The sequence below is a fragment of the Myxine glutinosa genome, chromosome 10 (assembly GCF_964187855.1).
Source record: "Myxine glutinosa chromosome 10, kmMyxGlut1.1, whole genome shotgun sequence".
Taxonomy (NCBI): domain Eukaryota; kingdom Metazoa; phylum Chordata; class Myxini; order Myxiniformes; family Myxinidae; genus Myxine; species Myxine glutinosa.
Window position 1 is genome coordinate 89,776,960 of NC_136270.1, and position 26,444 is coordinate 89,803,403.

The 26,444-nt window shown below is 46.0% G+C and overlaps 1 protein-coding gene across 4 annotated transcripts; it reads right to left on the minus strand.

Annotated features, from left to right (window-relative positions):
* Positions 1 to 2,154: 2,154 nt before the first annotated feature.
* Positions 2,155 to 26,117, minus strand: COX4I1 (cytochrome c oxidase subunit 4I1). 4 transcript variants are annotated; one of them, XM_068126546.2, is made up of 5 exons: positions 25,911 to 26,117; positions 22,120 to 22,201; positions 8,301 to 8,465; positions 4,021 to 4,152; positions 2,155 to 2,429 (listed from the first exon to the last, which is right to left on the minus strand). In XM_068126546.2, the coding sequence occupies exons 2-5, from the start codon at positions 22,196 to 22,198 to the stop codon at positions 2,293 to 2,295; spliced, it is 513 nt and encodes a 170-aa protein (XP_067982647.1). In that variant the 5' UTR covers positions 22,199 to 22,201; positions 25,911 to 26,117; the 3' UTR covers positions 2,155 to 2,292. The 4 variants fall into 4 exon arrangements, with proteins under 4 accessions (XP_067982647.1, XP_067982645.1, XP_067982646.1 ...); XM_068126544.2 differs by having other exon boundaries at positions 25,888 to 25,951; XM_068126545.2 differs by having other exon boundaries at positions 25,847 to 25,923.
* Between the last annotated feature and the right edge of the window lie 327 nt (positions 26,118 to 26,444).

The following is a 26,444-nucleotide window of genomic DNA, read 5'->3' on the forward strand; positions in this document are numbered from 1 at the left end:
TAGCATACCTAAACAGCCAGTGTTTCATCTAAAGCTGAAGCTTTATGAAAATCAAATTATTAATCAAAAATTTATTAATTGATTAATCAATAAATAATATCGATTAATACTGAATTTAAATCAATTTAATACTGAATCAAAAATAAATACTGAATCGAAAATTGATTAATAATGAAATACTGAGTCGATTTATTTAATTAATCAATAAATCAAAAATATCCTTTATAGCAAAATCATTTGGTCATCGTCGTGTCCAAATATCAGCTTCCTATCTCAAAAGGTGCCTGAGATATTGCCCAGATGAGTAAGAAAATAAATAAGTGATTGATAATTAAAATAAATAAATAATAATCATAAAATAATTAAATTCTTAATCAATTGGCTAATAGTAAACCAAAACCACAAACCACCACCGTTTCATCCGAATTTGTAACTGTTTGTTAAGTAATTAAATAATTAATCGAATAATTAAATAATTCATTGATTAATCAATAGGTTAAAATTTTAAAGCCAAATCATTTGGTCATTGTCATGTCCAAATACCTAACCCAAAGGGTGCCGAAGATATTGCCCAGATGAGAAAGAAAACAAGTACAGATACATTCAAAGTACACCACCCCATGCCAAATAATTAAATATCCTCCAGCGCGGCATTGCCGGGGTGCTTTCAGTGTCTGGAAATACTGCCGTGCAGCTCTTAGAGACTGTATTGGGTGAGAGGTGTGCAATAATCGATTGGTTAATTGCATAATTAAAATCAATAAATTATCATAAAATATTTTCTTAATCAATTGGCTAATAGCATACCTAAACCACTAGTGCTTCATCCAAAGCTGTAACTTTTTGAACAGTAATTGAATGTCATTAATCAAAAAAATTAAAGAATTAATTGATTAATAAATAAATAATTAATCGATGAATTGATTAATCAATACATCCAAAATATCCTTTACAGCCAAATCACTTGGTCACCGTCATGTCCAAATATCACCTTCCAAGCTCAAATGGTGCCTGAGATATTGCCCAGATGAGAAAGAAAATAAATAAATGACCAATAATGGAAATAAATAAAGAATAATAAAAAAATTAAATTAATCAATTGGCTAATAGAATACATAACCCACCACCATTTCATCCGAATCTGTAACTAAAAAAAAAAAAAATCAAGTCATTAATCGAATAATTAAATAATTAATCGATTAATTGATTTATCAATAAATCGAAAATAGCCTTTACAGCCAAATCACTTGGTCATTGGCATGTCCAAATATCAGCTTCGTAACTCAAAAGGTGCCCAAGATAATGCCCAGAAGAGAAAGGAAACATATAAGTACTTAATTAATCGATAATAATTAAGTAACTTATCAATAAATCAAAAAAGAAAAAAGTTGTTTTTGCCAAAGTACTTAATCACTATTGTGCCCAAATTTCAGCTTCCTTGCTCAAAGGATGGCTGAGATATCGCCCGGACAAACAAACAAACAAGAAAACAACCGGAGTGAAAACTGGGTACTCCCTTTCCGCGTGTCATCGCCAGGCCCCCTCTGCCTGGCAATGACGCCATGCAGCACCTGGAGTTGGACTAGGAAAGGAGTGGTGTACATTAATTAAATAATTTTTCAAAGACGTGCACATACACACCTTAATATAGTTCGCCTGATAATATAAAAAATAAATAACCACCTTTAGAGGCCATTTTTCCCCGCAAAGCGGGGGTTGGCCTTTTTCGGGAACCGTGGTTGTTGTTTTTCCGTCCCCTTTTTGAAGCAATGTTTTACGGCCGGATGCCCTTCCTGACGCCAACCCTTTTTGCCGCCTTTAACGACAAACAGGGAATTACCAGTGAACTGGTACTCAATTTGCTGACCTCGGAAGGATGACAGGCTGAGTCAACCCCCCTGGCGTTAATTCAGCGATCGACCGGGATTCGAACCCAGGATCCTTGGATCCTAAGCCGGCACCCTAGCCGCTAGCCCAACACCAGGGTCTAAAAAACAGAATAAAAAAAAAAAACGAGCCGAGAGTGGGGAGAGGAAGGAATGAGGTCTACACCATTCAACCACCATGTGAAGCCAATTACACCAGAATCAGAGAAGCATATTGTGGAGCATCTCCCTTGCGAGAAGGATTAAAAATAATAAACAAAGCAAAGGAAACAGGAGATGAAGTAGTTTATTGTTTACATTTGTGTCATGGATGAGAGGCAAACAGACTATTCAGAGGAAATAAGTGAAGAATAATTCCCTTTGGATTTCCACAAATTCCTGAACTGCATGAACAAATCTGTCAGGATCACTTCTTCCACTCTTTTTTCTCATAATCCCAGTGGGATGATATTCCAGTGATTGGATTCACATGCATGTCCAGCATCCGCTGGGTCTGCATCGCGACCCATTCCTCTGAAAAGGTGTGAGGTATGGGACCCATGACTGCAGGGACATGGAATAAATATATATATTTAAAAACTGATTCACTGTAGAACAAAAATATACAAAATATCAAAGGCATACATATGGTAGAGCTTAAAGTTCAATTTTGGAATCGACAGCAAAAAATTATATTTCAAAAAGACGTTTTTTTTGTTGTTTTTTTCTACTGCGACTACCTTCTCACAATTCAGCCTCATGATTATTCTTATCAACTTGATTATATTTTTAGTGGCATTACAAAGCAGATTGAATTGCAAGGACAAAAGAGAGCGAAATGATGACAGAGGTACATTATTTAGAGGAGAGCAAGAGGATTGGAGAAAGCTATAGCCAATGATGACACATGCATCCTAGGCTTGAATATGACAAATTTCCTTTTTATCCCCTCCTCAAAAATATTCAATTTGGTGTCTGTCTATTTTTGATCGCGATACATTCGGTCGTTACTTATCCAATCTCAATCATCTTGACAGGAGGACTAAGGGTCACACGATGGAGGTTGTAGCAATTTAATTTGCCCTCCTCCAAGGTTTTTTTTTTTTTAATATATACTTGGGCAAAGGCTCGTAATAGAGCGCACACGCACACACCATTGGGAGAGGTGTCGTCACTACCGTCACTTCCCGGGATACTCTGGGTACCAGCGATGTCACAACAATGGCGCCGCTTTTCTCACCGTACTCAGCAGGGCATTTCCTCAAGAGGAATTTCCTCCTCTCCATGGATGCCAACCAATGGGGATTGCCTGTGCTCCATACTTTTGAAACAAAGAAGCAGCACGTACCATTTTAAAGTCTTTGGTATGACTTGAACCGGTCCAAACCAGATGGGTGTTTTTTAGGAGACACCATCTCCTTACTGGATGGCCGTTGGCTCCCTACGGGAGCTCATTCGCCCTTTGCCAGATGTTGTTTTGGGTCCTGGCATGGTGTCACCGTCACCCTCCCCACTAGCAAAGCCAGTGAGGGGTGTCAGTTTAGTCGCCGAGAATCTAACCATGCAGCAGGTAGTACTGGGCTACATGTTACCAGTGGCAGTCCAAAAAGACTGATATGACCAGAAAAAAAAAAACTGACCAAAAGTTTTTCTTCCTTGGATAAGCGCCGTGTTAACGTGTATAAATAGCTTATCGTGGCGTTTCGTGGGGGAATCACTACCAGAATTTTAAAATATAAAACGCAAACGTATGCTTACCTTTTAAAACAGTCGCTCCTGATGTTTAACACCAAACAAAGTGGGACAACCCAACATTCTTGAGGAATTATATGCTTATGACTTCCAACACAGACTAACGGACCCCTGCCTTGATCTACTGTAATCTATATACCACAGAGCTTCTTCCTTGCTGACGTTTATACCAATTCTAAAGTCTTTGGTATGACTTGGCCAGGATTCGAACCACCAACCTCAGACTCACACCGGACAATGACCATTACACCACCGAGTCCGATTAGAGAAGATGCCTGCAGTCATAATATTATGCTTTGTTTAAAATAAATAAAACTGAGGAATGGCCAGGAAGAATCATTTTGGCAAATTACTTGCAGAAAATTAGTACAAGCATAAATTAATACTTTAAAGGGATGCATACCATAGATGCGTGTCCACAGGTAAATCAGTCCAGTTGCGCCTATAAAAAATAAAGTCCCACCAATAACGGTCTTCCATTCTGATGTCGGCTTGTTCATCTCAGCATAGGTTCGGTGAAACTTGATGCGATACACTACGGTGGGTAGAAGTGCAATCATAGATTGAGGTGACCTTGTTGATGGAGACACAGGAGAATGGAGTGAGGCAATCGAGTGGGTGCATGAGGAAGGAGAGGTTGACCCCAGACCCTAGCTGAAGAAAGGTCAAAATATAAAAATGTGGGCTGTACCTAACCAAGTAAGAATAGGTCATATACCTCCAGGTGGTAGTTTGCAATGCTGTGAGGGCAAAGCTGTAATAATTGCAATGTAAACTCGAATGGCCAAACGGTCCAGCAGATACCCGTTCATGTCTCAAACGATTAATTTAGAGCAGCGTTTCTCAACCGGGGGCCCGTGGCCCCCCAAGGGGGTCACGGGCCTTCGACCGGGGGGCCACGAGCGGACACCGAAAAACTGCGATTCAGAATGCAAAAGCTTGTAATGTACAATTAAGGTGACGAGTCTCCGGTCATAGTGTCAAAGTAAAAAGGGTAGATGAGTTTAACCTTCTCTAAAAAAAGGTAGATGAGTTTCTCTCCATCTCTTTCTGCTTCTTTACATCTCTACTTCCTTTCTTCTCCTTCCCTCCAGAGCACTTTTCTAAACCTAATTTTCAACCTTACTGTATTACCGTTACAAAAGTAATTAATTCGTATTTGCAATTTTTTTCTCAGATGTCGAAGGCTCGAAAATGGAATGACAGCTATGTCAAGTTTGGATTCACGAATGTCAGTCGAGATGGCGTGGACTGCGCGCAATGTCTGCACTGCTCGGTCGTGATGTCAAATGCGTCACTACGTCCTTCCAAACTTTCAAACCATCGCGACAAGATGCATCCCGGAAGGAAGGAAGATAATATCGACGCTCTGTCTGCGAAACGATCACGATATGACCGTGAAGCGACACTTCCCAAATTTGGATTCCGGCCAGAAGAAAAACCTGCTCTTCAATCCAGCTACGAAGTGGCATACCGAATTGCGAAGTGCAAGAAGCCGCACACTATTGCTGAGGACCTTATCAAGCCATGTACAGAGAAAATGGTGGAATTGATGATCGGACCAGAGGCGAAAAAGAAGATCCAGCAAGTTTCGCTCTCTAATGACACGATCCGACGACGGATTGACGACATGGCTGCTGATGTGTGCCGTCAAGTTTGCTCCGAAATCAAACAAAGCACGCTCCAGGCTAGCCTTCAATTAGACGAGTCTACCGACACCGCCCTGGAGAGCCAGTTGATCGCCTTCGCTCGCTACGAGAGAAAGGGAAAGATGAAGGAAGAGTTCTTGTTCTGCAATACCCTACCAACCACAACGACAGCGGCAGATATCAAAGCTATTGTGGACTCTTTTTTTGAAGCTAACGGACTCGGTTGGCAGAATTTCAAGCACATTTGTACTGATGGTGCCCCAGCGATGGTCGGCGTCAGAGGAGGGTTCGTCACGCTTGTGAAGAACGAATGGCCCCATGTGACGTCCTCCCACTGTTCGCTACACCGATACGCTCTTGCGTCAAAGACTCTTCCGCCTCGTTTGCTGGAAGTCATGGACGTCGCGGTCAAAGTGATCAACTTCATTCGTGCAAAGGCCAAAAATCATCGGCTCTTCCAACTACTGGCCAACGAAATGGGAGCGGAACATGTTGGACTTCTGTTCCACACCAAAGTCCGTTGGCTATCGAGGGGGAAATGCCTCTCTCGGCTGTATGAACTCCGGGTTGAGGTGGAAATCTTCCTGCGAGACAACGAAAACAACCTCCATGTCCACTTCGACAATGAAGAGTTCGTCATGATGCTCGCCTACCTGGCCGATATATTCGGCCAACTCAACGAAATGAACCAGTCCTTGCAAGGCCGTGATGTGACAGTCAGTGACGTTCAAGACAAGCTTGCCGGACTGTCTGCTAGAATGGAAGTCTGGCAGGCACGAATCAAGGCCGGGTCCACTGCCTCGTTTCCTTTCTTGGACGAGCACCTGCAGACGCAGAGGATTGAGCTTCCCGTCGGCATCAAAGATTGCATCACTAGACATCTCGACAATCTCTCCGCTGAGTTCAAATCGTATTTCGACGATGCACCGTTGGATGTTCCGTGGCACAAAGACCCGTTCAACGCCAAAATTGAACCTACTGAAGACGAAGCAGAGGAGCTGGCAGAGTTGAAGGTTTCAAAAGCAATGAAGCTGGTCTTCAGTAACAAAGAAGACCTCTCCACCTTCTGGTTGTCTGTTCAGGATGCGTATCCACTACTCAGCAAGAAGGCATCCGTAATGCTCATTCAATTCGCCACAACATATCTTTGCGAATCTGGATTTTCTGACCTTGCGACCATTAAAACGAAGTCCAGAAACCGTCTTGACGTTGGGAACGATATTCGCCTTGCTGTGTCCAAGACGGAGCCGGACATAAGAGGCCTCGTCAGACAAGCCCAACAGCAAGTGTCTCATTGATTGTATTGCTTATAAAAATGTTTACTTTGATTTATCTTTTAAGACTGAGTAAATAAATTTCATAAAACGAAATCTGCATCTTTTATTGAATGGCAGGGGGCCACGAATGTTAAGCGACTCGGTAGGGGGGCCATGGGCCATCAAAGGTTGAGAAACGCTGATTTAGAGCCTTATTCGATCAGAACAGAGCAACACAATCATTTATATTTTTTTTAGAAAATAGGACCACTGGACCTGTAGCTTATCTGGGCCCTGGCCTAATGTTGTAACCCAAATTTGGTAGCATTCTGACACGTGGGTCTGGAGAAGTAGATTTTTGAAGGAATATACACGATTTTCCAAAACATTAACTTAATCGGCCATTTTGACACACTCCCTGTCACGTAATCGACATGATCTCCGTAATTTAACATCCCTTCCCCAGCCTAATGTTGTAACCCGAATTTGGTAACATTCTGACTGGTGGGTCTAGAGAAAAATATTTTTGAAAGAATTTACTGGGGCGGCCATTGTGACACACTTCCAGTCACGTGACCTGAACGAGCTTTGCAATCTTTGTTACCAGTCAGGAGCAGAACTTGCTGGCAAATTTCAGCCGGATCAGCCCAGCGGTTTGGCTGGAAAAGTCAAAAGAGGTGACAGAGTCCACGATGACAACAACTTACCTGGAATTCCAATTACAAATAAGCCAAAAGCCTATGCTATAAAAGAACCAGCACATGATTCTGTGCAACAGAACTGACTTTATAAATTCAGTTGTTCAGTCTTGAGCAAACAACAACAACAACAACAACAACAACAACAACAAATAGACAGACAAAAAGTACATAACAGACAGTATGTATATACCAGAGTTCTACATAAACGCTGAGGCAAATCATCTGGTATCGATCTGTATTTGTGTAAAATGCTCCAAAATATTTAGCGGGTGTACATTTGACTCACTGGTCCAAGAGTCCTGACGTCATGTAAAGCAACCTCAACCATTTCAAGAACATCCTCATTCAGAGAAACAGTCTGGAACGCTCTTGTTCTCTGTCACACAACTTTCATCGTCAAATTGGTTTGGTGAAATCACTGCAGAAACTTCATAGCAGCAGATACACTGCACCAAGCCCACAAGTAATCTGTAGCTTAAATCTGAGCTGTAATCACAAAACTAATCAACAACTTTCCTCTTGCGTTGAAATGAATAAGGTCATATCCCCCACTCATCGCAAGTTTTGTCTCAAAAAATGAAAATAACAGGATAAACCATGCTCGATAACTCTGGTTTCTCTGTCAGTGGTTTGAAGCTTAGAACGGATGATGTCATCAAATTAGGGGTTGTGCTGATTGGTCGGAACTCAGTCATTTACGAGCAAAATTCTACATACTTTTCTTCAAATATTTACTTTATAAAGTGATATATATATAAAAAAAACAATTGTTTGCATTTTACTTTTTTGTGAGTTGAGCTAACTACCTTATTGTTTTGTACTTGAAATGTGGTAGTAGGTCCCTACCTCCCAGCCCCAGTGTTTGCAATGATCTGCGCTTCCTTGCACGGATATTGTGTTCAATTTATCACATTATTTTCGACGAGCGTATCCAGCACACAAAGTTACGTTTCCACATACTTCGAAATACCAAAGAAACGTCAAGTAGTCTGAAGAACCAAAGTGTTCGTTTTAACGGGATTAAAAACAATGCATAAAACGATCAAATTAAATACATTTATACGACAGGAAACTTACAATCGATTTTCTCCTCCTTAGTTAGGCTTCCCCAAGGCCCCTTCTCCTTTTCTTTGAGAGCATGCTGCGCAGATGTCAACTCGGTAACATACGGCAGCTCAGGCAATGGAATGTCTGTCTGTTCATAGTAAGATGGAAGTGTCCAGGGTTCTGGTTTCGAAACCACTGCATGAGGAAGAAAATAAATAAATAAACCACAAGGGGAAGGAGGGGAGGGGAGAAGACAAAGGACCAAGTGAGATAAGGCAAGACAAAATAAAAACAATTTTTACTGTCATGTAAATTTTACTAACGAGACACCATCAATAATCAAGCTCATGAAGATGCAAAAACCCCTCAACTCTCCTCCCCCCTCCCCCTCCCCACACCAACATCTTCTATATCCCTATTTGTGAATGTATGTTTGTTCGGGTGTGCCTCATGGACAGCCTAAAAAAGTGACGGAGAGGGAAGAGGTTTCATTGGGGGCGGGGGGGGGGGGGGTAACTTTTCACGACAAAAAACATGGGCACATCAGATTTAGACTAGGGGTGTGCCCAAGGGGCGTGGCTTCCTACGACTATAAAAAAAGCCCACTACAAATAAACAGAATATCAAAATTAAATTGCATGACTGACTATTTTCCGGGCAACACCGGGTAACTCTGCCAGTTCACAAAAGAACCAGTCGAAGGGAAACACGACTTCAGAAGCATTCACAGACTTAGGACTTGTTCCTATTCAGGAAAACTGTCATTGTTGGCATTGTCATTAGAATCTGGGAAGTCCATGGTTGAATTCTGATGCTCAACAAGTCATTCCGAAGACAAATAGTGGTACATGCTGCTTCCTCAGATGACGCTCAACAGCATCTCTTGCGGAGGGACACAACAACACAACAACATGCATTTTAAGGCCATTTTCCCTGCAAGAGCGGGGGTTAGCCTTGCGGTCCCCATGACAATCTTCTCCATTTTGCCCTATTTTCTGCATCTCCCCTTGTTCACCCCCTTGCCCGCACGTCTTCTTCCACCGTCTTTAGCCAAGTCTCTCGGTCTTCCCCGTCCTCTACTTCCTTCCACATTCATTTCCATCACTCTTCTCAACCAGTCACTTTCATCCTTCCTCAACACATGACCAAACCATCTCAACCTGTTCCTCTTCACAGCATCAATCACAGGCTCTATTCCCATCATCTTTCGTAATTCAGCATTTGTCTTCCTCTCTCTCAGCGACACTCCGCACATCCCCCGAACCATTCACATTTCCACCCTTTCCAGCCTTCGTTGCTGCTCTACATTCATGACCCATGTCTTGCTCCCATAAATCATAACACTTCTCACACATGCAGCATACACCTTTCCCTTCAGCTTCAACGACACTCCCCTCCTCATCAGCACGCCACTCAGTTCCCGAAACTTCTTCCATGCACATCTCACTCTAGCAACCGTTGCCGAGTCTGATCCACCTTCTCCATTCAGCATGCCTCCGAGATAGCAAAATGTTTTCACACCTTCCAGCTTCACACCGTCTCCAAGATCCAAATCAACATTTCCTCCATCTGCAGCTCCCTCTGTGCACACCTTACACTTGAATGTAGCTGCCACACTGGTTAATGACCCTCTCAGACCACTACATTTTTGATGAACCCACTCAGCGCACATTGTACATTGAATGGAGTTCACTCCGACACCCTTCCTGCACACAGCACATGGCCACTTCGCAGTTCTTTCCACCTCACCACATGCTTTACCACTTGCCATCACCTTCGTCTTTCCTATATTCACCTTCAGACCTTTTGTCTCCATACTTTCCTTCCACTTGTTCATCTTTTCCTTCAGTCCATCCATACTTTCCGCAATCAACACCAGATCATCTGCATACAACAACTCCCACGGTAAACCCTCCTTTACGTTCTGAGCCAGCACCTCAATCACAGCTACAAATAGTAGTGGACTTAGTACCGACCCCTGATGCACTCCCACCTTCGCCTCAAACTCACCACTGTTCCCGTCCTTCGTCCTTACAGCTGTGCGCGCTCTTTTGTACATTGCCATCACAACTCTGATCAAACATTCCTCCACTTCTAACTTCCTCAATGCCCATGTCAATACTTTGCGTGGAACCCGATCGAATGCTTTCTCCAGATCAACAAACCCAAGAAACAACTTCTTCCTCTTCTCCATGTACTTCTCCTGCAACTGCCTCACAATAAAGAGTGCGTCTGTCGTTCCTCTTCCTGGCATAAATCCAAACTGCATTTCGTCGATCTTCACCTTCTTCCTTATCCTCCTCTCCAACACCCTTTCCAATACCTTCATTCCATGCTCCAATAACTTTATCGCTCGGTACGAGCCACACTCCAGAGGGTCACCTTTCCCCTTGTATAGAGGGACAAGGGTACTCAGTTCCCAATCCACTGGAATGCGGCCTTCTTTCACCACCAGATTACAGATCTCTGTCATTCTCTTCACACCCCAACTTCCTGCTGCCTTCAACATATCTCCCACAACTCCCGTCGGCCCTCCCGCTTTTCTACTCTTCATTGCTTTTATCACTTCCTCAACTTCCTTCTCAGTTATCTTCTCTGCCGGTCCTAAAACTGGGTTACTCTCTTGTTGCCATCCCATTCATTCTCTGTATTCAACAGTATTTCCATATATCTTTTCCATCTTCCTTTAATTCCATCTGGGTCCACAACGATTTGTCCCACTTCATCCTTCAAGCAACTCACCCCCATCACATCACACCTCTCTTTCGCTATCTGCTTTGCAATCCTGAATACCGCTCTCTGACCCTCTTCCACTCCTCTTCCGAATCAGCTCCATCAGCAAACTCCAAAATCCTTTCACCTTCTCCATTTCTCACACCATATCCGTAACCCCCATGAACTCCCTCAAAACCGTCCATACTCCTTCCCACATGTCCATTTAGGTCTCCTCCTACCACAACAACTTCCTCATCTTTCACGTTTTCCATCAGCTTCTCTATCGCACACCAGAACTTGTCCTTCTCTTCATCGCTCCGACCAACCTGCGGAGCACATCCTGAGATGATGTTCACCAAGAGCTTTCCAATCATCATTTTCACCATCATCAACCTATCATTCACTCTGGTCACACTCACCACACTGTCTACAAACTCCTCAGAAAACAGGACACCAACACCATTCACGCCCTCCGGGCACCCTTGCCACACAAACTTGTATTTCTGTCCCTGCCGACCCTTCACCATTCTCACACCACTTCCCTTCCATCTTGTCTCTTGCACACAACATATGTCCACTCTTCTTCTGACCAATACTTCCACCACTTCTCCTGATCTCCCTGTCATTGTCCCTACATAACCATGTCCCAAACCTCAGAAACCGATCTCCACTTTGGGCTGTACCCTGCCCATATGTCGTTGTAATTGCCATGGTTCTCTTTTTTGAGGCAATGTTTTTATGGCCGGATGCCCTTCCTGACGCCAACCCTCTTAGTCGCCTCTTACGACACGCAGGGATACGGTGTACCTATTCTAACCAGGGTACACACCGTACACACCGGTCCAAGTCAATTCATGTAAAATTAAAAGCACAAGGATGGCCGAGTCATCCTCCCAAATACATTACACATACAAGCTCCTCCACAAGCTTCCACAAGCTCCACATTTGCATACAAGCAAATGTATGCTCAGCACTAAAAACAAACAAACAAACCAAAAAAAAAAAAGCGTTTGTCCCAAAAATTGAGATGACGCTGCCAGTCAGCCCCCCCCCCCTCCCTCCCCCACTCCCAAGAGCCAGACCGAGGGAGAGAGCAAGACGGCGAGACGGCGTCTTTTTTTCTTCTTTTTTTCCCTTCAGCTCTCGCATGTTCCACGACGATGTCACACTCTGTCCAATCACCGAGCGCTATCTCATCATCCATCACGCCTCCACCAATCACGAAGCCCAGGGCATGGCCTCCTCATTACAAGTCGTCGGGGGGCAGCATCTAATCTCTGTGTGGGAATGTTTGGATGACGTCGGCTTTTACATGTGATGGTGAGGCGGGATTTACATGCCGATCAGCAAATGTGCCGGGTTTGTCGGACCTGGCAGTGTGGTGAGCGAATGAGTCCATTTGTTATAGTTGATGCTGTTTTACTGAGCCCTCGATTTCCTGGCTGGCCGAATGTAATAAAACTGAAGGGAAGACCACAGGAGGCAAACCGTAAAGAGGAATTTAACCTTACAGACCCTACCAAGATAGCACAACTCCACTCCTCCATGTGGAGACACCTAAACACTTAACCGGACATTCGACTCTACTTAGATACATCAAAATGGCTTCTTCTTTTTCTTCGTGACACAGAGCATGCTAATTTATAAGATGCTGACTTTCCCATGAGGTATTTCTTTGTTTACCCCCACAAACGTAATATATATATATACATATATATATTATATATATTATATATATATATATATACACATACACACACAAACAAACAAACAAACAAACAAACACACACACACACACACACACACACACACACACACACACACACACACACACACACACACACACACACACACACACACACACACACACACACACACACACGGCAGTGTCCGTCTATCTGTCTGTCTCCTCCACAACTCCAAAACCATGAAACCTATCGGCCCAAAACTTTGCATGCATACACCTGGACCTCCAACAGATTGCACGGATGAAAACTGGGTGTTTGGGTGTGTTATAACACCCTTTTGGAAGATGATTAACGAGGTGCGAGGATTAACGATTTCAGAGAGCGAGGAAAAAAAAAAAAAAAAAAATGGTGGCTTTTGACCTTTGAGCTTCAGATCTAAAAAAAACAAACAATCTGCTTCTAGCTTTTGATTGGTGAACAAATTAATTGACCCAATATGCAAATCCTTAAAATTTCAGGTCAATCGCATGAAAATGGATGATTTTATGTGATGCTGACCTTTGACCTTTTAACAAAATCATTAATTTGCCTTCTCCATATTCTCAAAATAAAGCTTTGGTGAAAATTTGATGACAAAACTCAAATGGTAAAATGGTTACAGCCCTGACATGGACACTGCACACACACACACGGGGACACAAACACAGGGACACACACCATTCAAAGACTTTCTGGGGAGTTATGATGGGCGGCAATTTGACATCTCGCCCCGAGCGTCATTTTTCCTCGATACTCCACTGCTCCAGTGTACTTGCGATCCATTTTTAAAATTCCCTCTAGAATCTAGATGAAGAACCCAGATTGCATACATCATATTCCCGCCAGGAAGCAACTCATTACCCGGCAACGCCGGTATATATAGTTGCAGATCTCCCGAAGCCCGCTCCCGTGACAAAGGGGGGATCAAACCCCTTTTCCCCCCTGGGTCTTCGGGTCCACGAAACCGAATCGCCACTTCCGGAGCAAGCGTGAAAAAGGGTATCGGGTCAACGTCGCATGTACCTTTGACCCACGCTGCCATGAAAGCGGGGACCGAGAATCGCACAAGCCACGCTTAATCGATTACGCCCGAGCGGTATGCGTATCACGTGACTTGTGCCGTTACCTTTTTATAGAACCCGATTCGAGCGGTACTATTCGTACCATGCGAGGCCAATGGATGGAAGGGAATAAAACGGTCAAATCAGAGGAAGAACACAATTTATTTACACTGTACAATGATTCCGAATGAAGGAAAGGGGACACAGGGCAGAAGCTTAATCAATCTTAATTATACCCAGACACGGGCCCACTCACGCACACGGGGAGATGGAGGAAGAATGCTCACGCGCCAAACGTGCCTTGCTGCCTGTCGCTCCCGGACAGCTCGCTCGTGGTGTAGCCCTCTGGCGGTCACGGCACGTATGCAGGCGAAGGCAGGCAGGAGGAAATCACGCGTCTGTGGCCCAGCGCGGGTCGTCCTCTCGAGCGCGCGATTAATACAGCGGAGCGCAAGGCACAGGGAAAGTTCGTGTACAATACGGCACAGGGAATTGAATGCCTCAACCTCAAGCTCAAGGCAGAGTTGGATGCCTCAACTCTGTGTTTGCCTCTAAATCTTGTGTCCCAAACCCATCCCTCTCTGTACCCACCGTACCCAGCTGCTCCTGGACTCTGTGTCCTTTCCTCCTGACAAGGTGGAAAAGTTTCTGTCAACCTTCGACTCTGATTCTGCAACTGGACCTGACGGCATCAGCCCACGGGTCGTAAAATCATGTTCTTCCGCTCTTTCACTCCCTCTCTCTGTTCTCTTCACCCTCTCTTTTGCTCAAGGTCATCTTCCATCTGCTTGGAAATCTGCCAACATCACCGCTTTGCACAAAAAAGGTGCAAAAACAGATCCCAGCAACTACAGACCAAACAGCCTTCTCCCAATTATCAGCAAAGTCATGGAATCCATCATTGCTTCAGATATGAAATCTTTCCTCTTCTCCAATGGCTTGATCTCTGATCATCAATTTGGTTTCAGACCTGGACACTCCACTCTGGACATGCTGCTTCTGCTTTCTCAACAATGGATGGAGGTCCTCAATGCCAAACAGGAAATTAGAGCAGTCTCCCTTGACATATCACGTGCCTTCGATACGGTCTGGCACCCCGCTCTGCTCACCAAACTCTCCTCTTTTGGTATCCATGGAAATCTCCACGCATGGCTGGCGGACTTCCTCTCTAGTCGTAGTCAATGTGTGGCCCTGAATGGGTTTCTCTCATCTCCTCTTCCTGTTCAGGCTAGAAGTTCCCCAAGGCAGTGTTCTGGGCCCTGTGCTTTTTCTGGTCTTCATCAATGATCTCTCTGACTCTTGAAAATCCTCTCCATCTCTTTGCTGACGACTCTACTCTGTCGCTCCATTCTTCATCCCTCAGATCGGCAGTCTGCAGCCTCCTCACTCTCTGCAGACCTTGACAAAATCACAGACTGGGCGAACAAGTGGAACATGTCTTTCAATCCTGACAAATCTCACACTCTTACGATGTCTCTCCGAAAAGACCGACTGGACAACCCTCCCATCCACTTTCTCAATAATCCTCTCCAAGAAGTTCTGTCACTCAAGCTTTTGGGTCTCACTATCTGCCATGATCTTTCCTGGGAAACCACATTTCAAATCTGGCCTCCAAAGCCAGTCGTCGACTGGGCATCCTCCGTCGTGCGAAGTCCTTCCTTGGCACACCTGAGCTCCTCACCACATACAAGGCTTTCATCCGCAGCTCAATGGAATACTGCTCTCCCCTCTGGGCTGGTGCTCCTGCATCACACCTAGCTCGCCTTCACGCTGTTGAAACCAAAGCATTCAGAATCATTGGAATCTCCCGCGATGAAGCTAACTCCAAGGGCCTCTCACCCACTCACCGCAGGCAGGTTGGTGGTCTTTCCGTCTTCTACCGACTCCTCTCTGGCCTTGCCCCCCCAGCTCTCTCTGGGCTCTGTCCCGCAAATATTCCTACAGGTCGCACAAGATCTGCCTGCAACCCTCTTATGGTTAAACTGCCAAAATCAAGACTCTCTGCTCACCTTCACTCCTCTTTTCTCCCACCTCTGGAACAAACTCCCTCACTCTCTTCAATCCCACTCCACCCTCCAAGTCTTTAAAAAAGCTGTTCACCACCATCTCTTATCTTCCCCCATCCAAAACCTTGATCTTTTCTACCCCCGCTAATTTCACCCCAATTCCACTTTTTTGAAATACCAACTTCTGTCCAGGAAGTCCTTGGTGTCCTTGTGTTTTATACTTCTCCCTCCCCCCGGGCCCTCTCCCTTCCACACATCTCCCTGCTCTCGGATGTTGTGTTTGTGTGCTTCCCCTTCTCTCCCCATCTTGTCTTCCACTCCCTCTTTTTGGGTATTTTGTTTGTCTGGTTGATTTGTTTGTGAAGTAAATGTTAGCTCTTTCACGAGCTTCGATTCAGTATCCAAAAAAAAATAAATAAAAAAAAATAAAAAAAATAGGCAATTCAATTCCTCGTCCTGCAGCTCCACTCGCGTTCTCGTCTGCCTTCTGCGTTCTGACTCACGCGCGTTCTGCTGCTGTTCTCCATCTCTGCGTTCAACTCTGCGCGTTCTGCTCTTTGAGGTGGGGGGGACTCGTAGCAGGGTTATATGGCCCCGCCCCAGAGTCTCACTCGAATGTTCCAAACCCTGCCTCTGCGGTAAGCCACTCCCCTCGAGCCCTGATTGGCGGCTCGTTCCTTACCGGCCACTCCTGCAGCGCCTCCCTTCGGCCTCGCTGGACTTGTTCAGGCCTGCCGCGTGGCACTTAAGCACCAAAAGAACACCTAAGCTCACTGGCCTACTCAACGCAAAACTAAACACAGGAAAAGACTACGCTTACATTCACTAAGAAATAACTGAACTATTACGAGGCTTCATGTTGTGGCGCGTCTACCTTTGAGGGGGAATTGACCTTTCTTCCAAAACCACAACACTACACCCCTCTCTCGTCAGACTTGTCCCGAGTCGAAACCACCAGTGGAACGACCGGGAGAGCCTGACATGCAAAATTAACCTTACTTTTAAATGTGACACATAGGTGCGGTTCCCCCCTAGCATTTATTCTGACCCATGTGTGCGAAAGTTTTAACACTGAATATGTCCCTCCTATTGCGTGGAGCAGCTCTCTAACAGTTTCACGCCCACAACTACCCGAGTATTTCCGGAATTTTCAAACTAAAACACATAGCCGGTGGCAGCATTCTTATATTTACAAGCACGTATATTTACAATTCTATGACCCAGGACCTGTTCTTTTTGGAAGAGAAGATTGGAGGGGAGAGAAAACACAACAAAAACACACTCATAAATGGCACTTGCTGCTTGCTTCTTCTGTGTGCATATATCAAACCGGCTGGCCCCCTGACCGGCACACAGGCCATTTGAAACTTCAAGGCCATCTAAACTTGCAGAACTTCTTGTCCCTAGCACACAATAATAAACAAAAATGCTTTTATTTGGCCAGCAGGGCCAATCTCACGTGGTCCAACTGCGTGGCATTGGTGCCACTCAAACAAGTGGTCCGAAGAGCAAGATGATTTTGCAGCCAGATGCTGCACAGCAGAGGTGCAAGGCCATAAGGCTTGTGGTCCATTAGTGTGACAAGGTGCAGCAAAAAGGTTTGGGGCAGCAAAAATGCTGCACAGGTCAGCTGAACAGGTGCAGAATGGGTGCAGCAAAAGGACATGGCAGCAAGGTGTAGAAGGGATGCTGCACAGGTCGATGGTGCTGCACAGTTCGGCCTCCAAAATTGTCCTGGGGCGGGGGGAGAGACAAGGCACAACAAGCAAGCGGAAAGCACACAGTGGCACATAGAAAACAAGGTGGTGCAGCGCGAGGAACGAGGAAGAGCGAGCAGAGCAGACTCGTCCCTAACCGTCTGTACCCCCCACCGTTGGCTACACTACCCTAGCCCCCCCTTGTATTTACAATCCGTCTCTACGTCTCGTCTCGCATATCCCCCTCTAATTCCAAATTCGTCTCCCAATCCCTCCCAAGAAGGAAGGGATGGAACAAAAACAATGTCACTCTTACGTCGTGATGCATCTTACCACTCAACAGTTCACAGAGCCTTACGGTGTGGAGCTCGTCCTCCTAGGTGACTGGCTGTGGATGGTGCGAAGGGATTTCTCATCCAAACTACTCTACTGACATTTACTCATTTACTCTACCCGGGGTCGTACCCTGCCAATCGGCCTCTTTAAACTATGTGGTTCTAAGAACCCGAATTCCCATTGCCCACACTGTGGTGCCCTACAAAATTTGGGTCTCACTCCCACAAATTTTCTCACTGTGCCCTCGCACAATTTCTGGGCTGGGTCGTGTGGCCCGACCAGCAGGTCTACCTACCTGCGCACCTACGCCACTGAAGCCGCCACCCGAGCTTACCTGCTCCTGCGACTACCTAACTGGGGAAAGCCCTCCTTGGCACTTACCCCCTGATGCCCACCTTGGCATTGGGCAACCCGGGTCCTCTCCTGGGATCCTCGGGCCCCACTCAACAACTCACAACTACCCTAACTGGGGAAGGCCCTTCCTGGCACTTACCCCCTCTCTGTGGCCCACCTTGGCATCGGGCAACCCGGGTCCTTTCCTGGGATCCTCGGGCCCCACACACAACTACTCTAACCGGCTCCCAGAGCCTACCTGCGGCCTCATCTGGCCGACAAACTACCAGTGGCGGAGTGCCTCAATAACCATACGCACTAAGTAAGCCACATGCCCAGCCATTCCACATACTCATGCACCCAACCAAACACTACTTTCTACTACCCGCACCACAGGTGTCAATATCCATGCAAATTTGCCTATGCCCTCTACCTGGCTTTACACTACCCACCCCGGGCTTTCGTGAATGGGTTCCACTTCTCCCCCAATTCACTCCATCGCACCATGCACTCCTCACCAATCATTCCACACCAAGCATTCTCACACCAAATATCTTGCACACCAACTACTTTCACACACCAATACACAATTCCATTTATTTTCCACAATTCCTCACACACGGCATCATCTAACTAACTACTTTCCCCTACTCTCATGCTTCCCTCATCGTCCCTTTACACTATGCACTCCCTTTATTTTAACAACCACCTAAACCGTCTACGTCCCCACTATAGTTCAGGTGTCACTACTTAATTCTCAGTCTCTGCAGTCTTCTAGTTCCCTAACAATTATCCTAGCCCTCCCTCGGCTAGCTTCGGTGCCCCATGGAGGCAACCATTGTTGGCACCCCCATGTGCCTATAACTGCCATCCCCCTAAACTAGTGCTCATGGGCCCACCTCCTCGTGTGAGGAATGGTAACACTACCATTCCCCCACGGGGGGGACACTACTCCCCAATACTACTCCCCCCAGTCCTTTGAACTATGAGCCCTACCCCCCACCCCCCGTGTGGAAGTACATTGTCACAGCTCAACCTCGGAAGGCCGAGGGATCCATTCGGGTGATTGGTCGCCTGTATGTGGTGTCCGTCCGGCATTTTCGATCCAAGGGGGGAGGGATTGATGGGCCGAGGTGCAGGGCTCCATCCCTGCGCGGGGCCTTTCGGTCCCACTTGTGATGACCCAACCGGCCACGGTCGGAGCACCGCACCCGACAAGGTGCGCGGCTCCGAAATCTCCTACCTCCCCTTGAACCCCGCCGATCACCTTTACCGCCACGGCACGGCACCAACCATACAGTGCAGGGGCCGGAGGCACGAATCGTGCACGCCGGTCCTTGTGAGACCGCGGCATGGATTCCCTCCGGTCCCTGCAGCACACAACTCACCAGGGGCTCGCGTCTGCAACCCGTCCCGCTAGGCGCTACCCCGGTCGGTGTGGATGCACACCCAGGCGCACACGCGCCCCTCACACACTCCATTACCGCACACTTTTCCCACACACTCTCCGGTGTGCATTCTCCCTCACACTTCGTACCCGTACCTGCACACCTAGGCGCACTCACGCCTTTCACACACTCCGTTACACACTCTTTCCGCACACAGTCCAGTGTGCATTCTCCGTCACACTCTGTTATTGCACACTATGGTGCACACCACCCAGGCACACTCACACCTTTCACACACCCCCATCGCACACTTTCTCCACGCACTCTTCTCGTACACATTCCGTAACACCCTCGGGTGTGCACTCCTGCACACACTCTGCAACACGCTCTGGTGTGCAGTCCTGCACACACACTTTTTTTTTTATACACACTCAGGTGTGCACTTTTCCTCCACCACTCTTCTCGTACACATTCCGTAACACACTCGCGCTCCACGCACTCGGGTACGGACTCTCTCTCACACTCTATCAGTCGCCCTCGTACACCGCACAATGGGGCCATCGCGAACGCCCGGGTCTCGCCTTTGTCCCAAGCGCGCCGAAAACCCGTCCGCGCCAATTTTACTCACCGCAGGACCCTCCTCCGCGAGCTCCTGCAACCTTTTGATTTCGTTAGCAGCAAGCTCGGCATCACGGTGCAAATACAGACTTTGTTCGCATTCCATTTCTACCTACCGCGATTTATTCTCTGCTTCTTCTGTCTCTCCTCCCGTCTTTTGAACTCCATTTATTTCTTTTTCCTCGACGATTGTCGGCGCCCTTAAACTTTCTTTTTCCAATCCAACCTTCACCGGCGCCCCCAAAATTTTCTTTTCCAATGCGACGATCGTCGGCTCCTCTACACTTTTCTCTCGCGTCGCTATTCCCATAGCCCCCGTCAATTTGGCTGTCCTGCACTTTAACCCGCTCTCCACGCGTTCCTCGCATCGCTTCACCCCGTCGCGTACCACTGCTACCTTCCCGCTCAACCTGCGCCCAATGTCCTCCCCCATTTTTTTTATCTCCCTCTTTGATGCTGCTTTCATTTTTTCCATATCACACCTGGATTCCTTTATTTCGTTTTCCAATCTTTCCATGTTACACCTTGCTTCGTCTCTCTGGGTGTCCATTTTGTTTTCAAACCCATTTTTCATTTCTCCCAATTCCCGGGTGGATTTGTCCCCCATTTTTTCTATTTGACCACTCATCATTTTTATGGATGCTTGTATTTGAGCTGCGAATAACTGCAGGTCCAAACCCGCTGGCACCGCGGGCTCGGTTCCCGCCGCCACGTGCGAGGTGCCGCCATTTTCCTCGCCAGCTGCCGCACCCTCATCAATTTTCCCCTCATCTACCAACTCCTCCTGTGGGTCCTGGGTCATCGATTCCTCCTCTTCTACCCCCACCGGCATTCGACCATCTTGGCCAGCCATGGTACGAATTTAATTTGGTTTTACAACTAAATTTCGTCCACTCGTAATTTGGAGTGCGTGAAGCGCACTCGAGGTCCAAATATCCCACTACTGACACCAATTTGTTGTGGCCAATTTGCACAGATTGGTGTCCAAAATTTTTTTTTTTAGGGTTCAAATCCCACTCCTGACTACCAATTTGTTGCGGATCTCCCAAAGCCCGTTCCCGTTACAAAGGGTGGGGGGGGGGGGGCCCTTTTTCCCCCTGGGTCTTCGGGTCCACGAGACCGAATCGCCACTTCCTGAGCAAGCGTGAAAAAGGGTATCGGGTCAACGTCGCACGTACCTTTGACCCACGCTGCCACGAAAGCGGGGACCGAGCCTCACACAAGCCACGCTTAATCGATTACGCCCGAGCGGTATGCGTATCACGTGACTTGTGCCGTTACCTTTTTATGGAACCCGATTCGAGCGGTTCTATTCGTACCATGCGAAGCCAATGGATGGAAGGGACGAAAACTGTCAAATCAGAGGAAGAACACAATTTATTTACACTGTACAATGATTCCGAATGAAGGAAAGGGGACACAGGGCAGAAGCTTAATCAATCTTACTTACCCCCTATTGTCCGTAGACAGACGCAGGTAGACACCAACTTTCACCAGACTCTGACGTAATGGTTGGTGCATCCGCTCGGAGTCTTGGAAGTCGGCAGTTAAAATCCCGACAAAGTCATATCAGACTTAAAATGGCATTTTAATAGTGGTACGTGCATGGTACATCAAGTCATACCAAACGAGTTTCCATCTGAGCACATGACGCTCTGCGATCCAATGCTAGGGGATCCCAAATTAAAATGCCATGTCGTGTCGATTTATCCACCCTCTACTATCGCTTCAAAATCATGTAATAGTTTGCGAACGTTTCCTAATAAGTAATACCCTTTTCCTCTATTTTAAACACATACACGCTCCTCCGTAAACCTTCAAACATGTAGAGCAAAATATATAGAAAACACTTTGCACAAGTATTGCCTTTTTCACCAATGAAGGTTCTCAAGACTAACAAGAACACATTTTAACCTTGTTCTACGAGTTCCATAAATGTCCCAAATTACCACATCCCGAGGAACTGACCATGTCCATGGGCGAGGAGGGAAGAAGAGGAAGCAAACGCTCGCCGTCCAACTGCATGAATCGCCCGGCAAGCCAACATGATCTGCCAAAAAACAAAACGTTATTTAAATTAGTAAGCTATGATAGGATGTCTTGCAGAGTTTAGGATACTCGTATATAGGATACCTGTACAACATAGAAAGTTCTGATGTAGACAGATATCACAAGGAATAAATCATCTTCCACTGGTACACAAAGCTGGTCCATCAGACAAATACACGAGAAGAATGCAAAGCATGTCATACTCCATCACAAAGAAGGCAATAAATAAAAAATTAAAACGACCAACAAGGATAAATTCAGACTACATTGGTCGAGTTTAAATGCAATTGAAAAAGTATATGTAATAACATATCCATAAAAGCTTCATCATTCCAAATGGGAATGCGGCTAGGGTGCCGGCTTAGGATCCTAGGATCCTGGGTTCGAATCCCGGTCGATCGCTGAATTAACGCCAGGGGGGTTGACTCAGCCTGTCATCCCTCCGAGGTCGGCTAATTGAGTACCAGTTCACTGGTAATTCCCTGTTTGTCGTAAAAGGTGACAAAAAGGGTTGGTGGCAGGAAGGGCATCCGGCCGTAAAACATTGCTTCAAAAAGGGGACCGAAAAACAACAACAACCACGGTCCCCGAAAAAGGGGGGGAAAAATGGCCTCTAAAGGTGGTTTTTATTCCAAATGGGAGCTCCTAGTATTTCATGGAAAACAAAGCAATAAATATGGGTCGTAAAAGACAGTGGTTAAGATAAAATAAAATCAACACAGACGTAACGAGGTAAGAATGAACGAGTAATAAAAATGTTTTTGCATATTTTTATTCAGGGCAAACAAAGACAAGGTTTTTTGTATGCAAATTGATGGAAGAGCAAGAACACAGAACGGATCAGGATACGACAGAACTAAATGAACAGCAAAAAGAGGGGGGGGAGGGGGGGGGGAACAGCAGGGTCAAGGGACAAAATTGGGATGCGAGTAAGAATAAGGGGTAAGGGAGGATGCAGGGGGTGGACAAGATGGATACAGCGGCAAACATTTAGGAAGAAGAGGAAGAGGAAGAGAAAAAAAAACGGAGGGTGAGATGTGTGTTGTTTAATGAGGGTAGAAAAGACAAGGAATTAGATTTGGGATGACCTGGAGGGAAAGATGAGATTGAAAATGATGTGGAAGTTAGTTGGTTCCACAGGTTGTGGTGGGGGTGGGGGGAGGGGGGAGGGGGGAGGGGTGTATGAAGAGGAACAAATGAGTGGAGGTGAACAGTGATTCTGGGAGTTTCACCAGAAAGGGGTTGATGGTGGGCCATGGGTGCCATGCAGAAACCTGGGGATGAGGATGTGAGGGGAAACAACACATGGAAAGAGCAGAGGGTGCAAGACCAGAAAGGAGGCAGTTGAAGACAGCGACCACCAAACTGTCGGTGATGGCAAAGTGATAGGTGCATTGATTCAGCTTCATCGTGGGAGATGCTGATAACCTTTAAAAGCCTTTTACACGGCGTCAAGCCGAGTAAGGTATGAGGCAGGTGAGCCAGCCCAGAGGGAAGAGCAGTACTCCATCAAACTGTGGATTAAGGTCTTGTAGGTGGACACGAGTTCAGGTGTGCCAAGGGAGGACTTTGTACAACAGAGGATGCCCAGTCGGAAACTGGCCTTGGAGGCCAACTCTGAAATTTGGTTTGCCAAAGAAATATCATGGCTAATGGGGAGACCCAGGAGTTTGAGTGACTGAACTTCCTCAAGAGGATTGTTAATAAAGTAGATGGGGTGGGCAGTGGATTTGCCACATTATTATTTTGGAGAGATAGACAGAGAAAGAGAAAGAGAAAGAGAAAGAAAGAGCGAAAGAGAAAGAGAAAGCAAGAGCGAAAGAGAACGAGAAAAAAAGAGAGAAAGAGAAAGAGAAAGAGAAAGAAAGAGCGAAAGAGTGAAAGAGAGCGAAAGAGCAAAAGTGAGAGCAAAAAAGAGAAAGAGAGAGAAAGAGCGAAAGAGAAAGACTGAGATTTCGTCAAAATATTAATTAAGGAAATCAAAGATGAAACCAGTTCAACCCCCTTTACACAGGGGTGGCGATCGTTGAGAGATCGTCGAGTGATGAAAAAAATCTCAATGAGCGCCCAGCGATCGCCAAGATCTCTCAATGATCTTCCAGTGATCTCCACGGTCGCCACGGTCTCCTCAAAGTTTTGACTCGGTCCAAAACAATCTCTCAACGATCGCCAAGGGAAGCAATCTCTCAACGATCGCTCAACGAACGCTCAACGATCTCCCAATGATCTCTCAGCAATCTTTCAATGAACGCCAAATTTTTCCACCCCGAAGGTAGAGATGGCCGAGTGATCAGTGAGGGATCGCTGAGCGTTCGATGAAAGACCAATAGAGTTCATTGAAAGACCGGGGCGGAGATTGCCGAGAGATCATTGGGCGATCAATTTCCGCTTGAGATTGTTGAGCATTCGTTGAGAGATTGGGGAGAGATTGCCGCGGTGATGAGAAGTGCGGCATTGGGGAAAATTGAATTTTTGATCGCACGAGCGCACAAGGATCTCCCAAACATTTACACAGAAACGGCTTTTTCGAGGCTTAGGAGATCGTCGAGAGATCGGGCCAATTTTTGATCGCTCAATGGTCACCCAACGATCTCCGTGCTGTGTAAAGGGGGCCTTAATGTTGTGCTGTTCATAACGATCTTGTGAACACTGGCTAAAATATCCTAATACATACATTAAACCAGTTTATGGTTCATCACCGAAAGTAAAACGCGTTCCTAGCCCCTGTCACATCTCAACACGCACAACATTGATCAACGATTCAACACGTCTATGTATTTATATCTTTCAATTGCATTCAGTACAAAGCACCATTGGGCCTCATATGCACATGGCACAGCAGCACTCTTCAGATCGTTCATCCTTTCACCATGCTCTGTTTACTCCTCGAGCAGTGTACGAAGCCATCTTGGAGGAAATCCCCTCAATTTTCAGCACTGCTCCCTCGTGTACTTTCATAACAAAGAAAATATTCCAAAAACACTCATCTGCCCAAGTTTTGCTTTAAAAAAAAAAAAAAAAAAACACCAAAAAAAAAAAAAACACGTTTCACACATTAGCTCTGGTGGTTCAATGTGTGTTTTAACTTCTTTTTCATTTATACATTTTTAAGACAGACACCACACACCTCCATACCCAAGCTCCACCCACCCGGTGAATGGGTGGGTACTCTGCTTATCAGGTATACAGTGCATGTACATATCGATCCAGGACAACTAAATGGATCCATCAAACAAGATTTTCAAATCGTGTCGTGTGAAACGATGTGACGTCACACTTCCCCACATTGTGGACAAATATATTCAGATAGAACGTGTTATACAAGTCTGAGGCGGAAGTAATGCGGCGGTTTAACATCCATTGCTCGAGCTGAAGGTCAATGTATTTTAGACGTATCCCGACAGAGTTAAATATATATAAAACATTAGCAAAAAACCCCATAGACCTGAACGTTGCAGTTTGAAGCGAAATGAGGTGAGGCGATGAAATTCTGAGCTTTTGCTGTAACACCGACCGAGCCGCGTCAACAATACGGGCCCTCTCGTGTACAAGGCTCAAACGACGATTGAATCACAAAAATAATCATATAAATAGTGAATACTCGAGCGAGAAAATAAAACACGACATAGATGTATCCAAGACCGACCGCAAAGCAAAAAGGTGACACCAGAACAGGCCTTTCGTCACCTTCAATCGAAGCGCGCACCCACCGGAAGCTGTCGATTGTCGTTGTCGATGTCGCCTTGAGTTGTTTTAATTAATGGTTATGATAAACCATTGTCTTTAAATACGACAAAATTCCAAATTTGTTTTAGGATAATTTCACATCAAGATAACGATCGACATCTGAACAAAACGATAAACCCGACAGACGTAATATTAATAACCTAGTGTGTCCATACACCGCCTACATATGTGGTTGGAGTAAAATTCATTCACACCTTCTTGCACGCGGAATTATGGTTCTACCCCCAACAAGTCACGCGGAATCGGGGTTCTGCCCCCCAAATGTCACGCGGAATCAGGGTTCTTCCCCTGCCTTACAAGTCACGCGGAATCGGGGTTCTGCCCCCAAAACAAAAGGTCATGCGGAATCGGGGTCTGCCCCCAAAAGGTCATGCGGAATCGGGGTTCTGCCCCCCAAATGTCACGCGGAATCGGGTTTCTGCCCCCAACAAGTCACACGGAATCGGGTTTCTGCCCCCAAAAGGTCACGCGGAATCGGGGTTCTGCCCCCAACAAGT

Coding starts and splice junctions, on each gene's coding strand:
- COX4I1 (XM_068126546.2), bottom strand. CDS start 22,198: ATGTTGGCTTGCCGGGCGATTCATGCAGTTGGACGGCGAGCGTTTGCT. Junction 8,466..22,119: donor CCTCCTCGCCCATGGACATG/GTCAGTTCCTCG, acceptor TTCCTCATGCAG/TGGTTTCGAAACCAGAACCC. Junction 2,430..4,020: donor CCTGTGGACACGCATCTATG/GTATGCATCCCT, acceptor ATGTCCCTGCAG/TCATGGGTCCCATACCTCAC.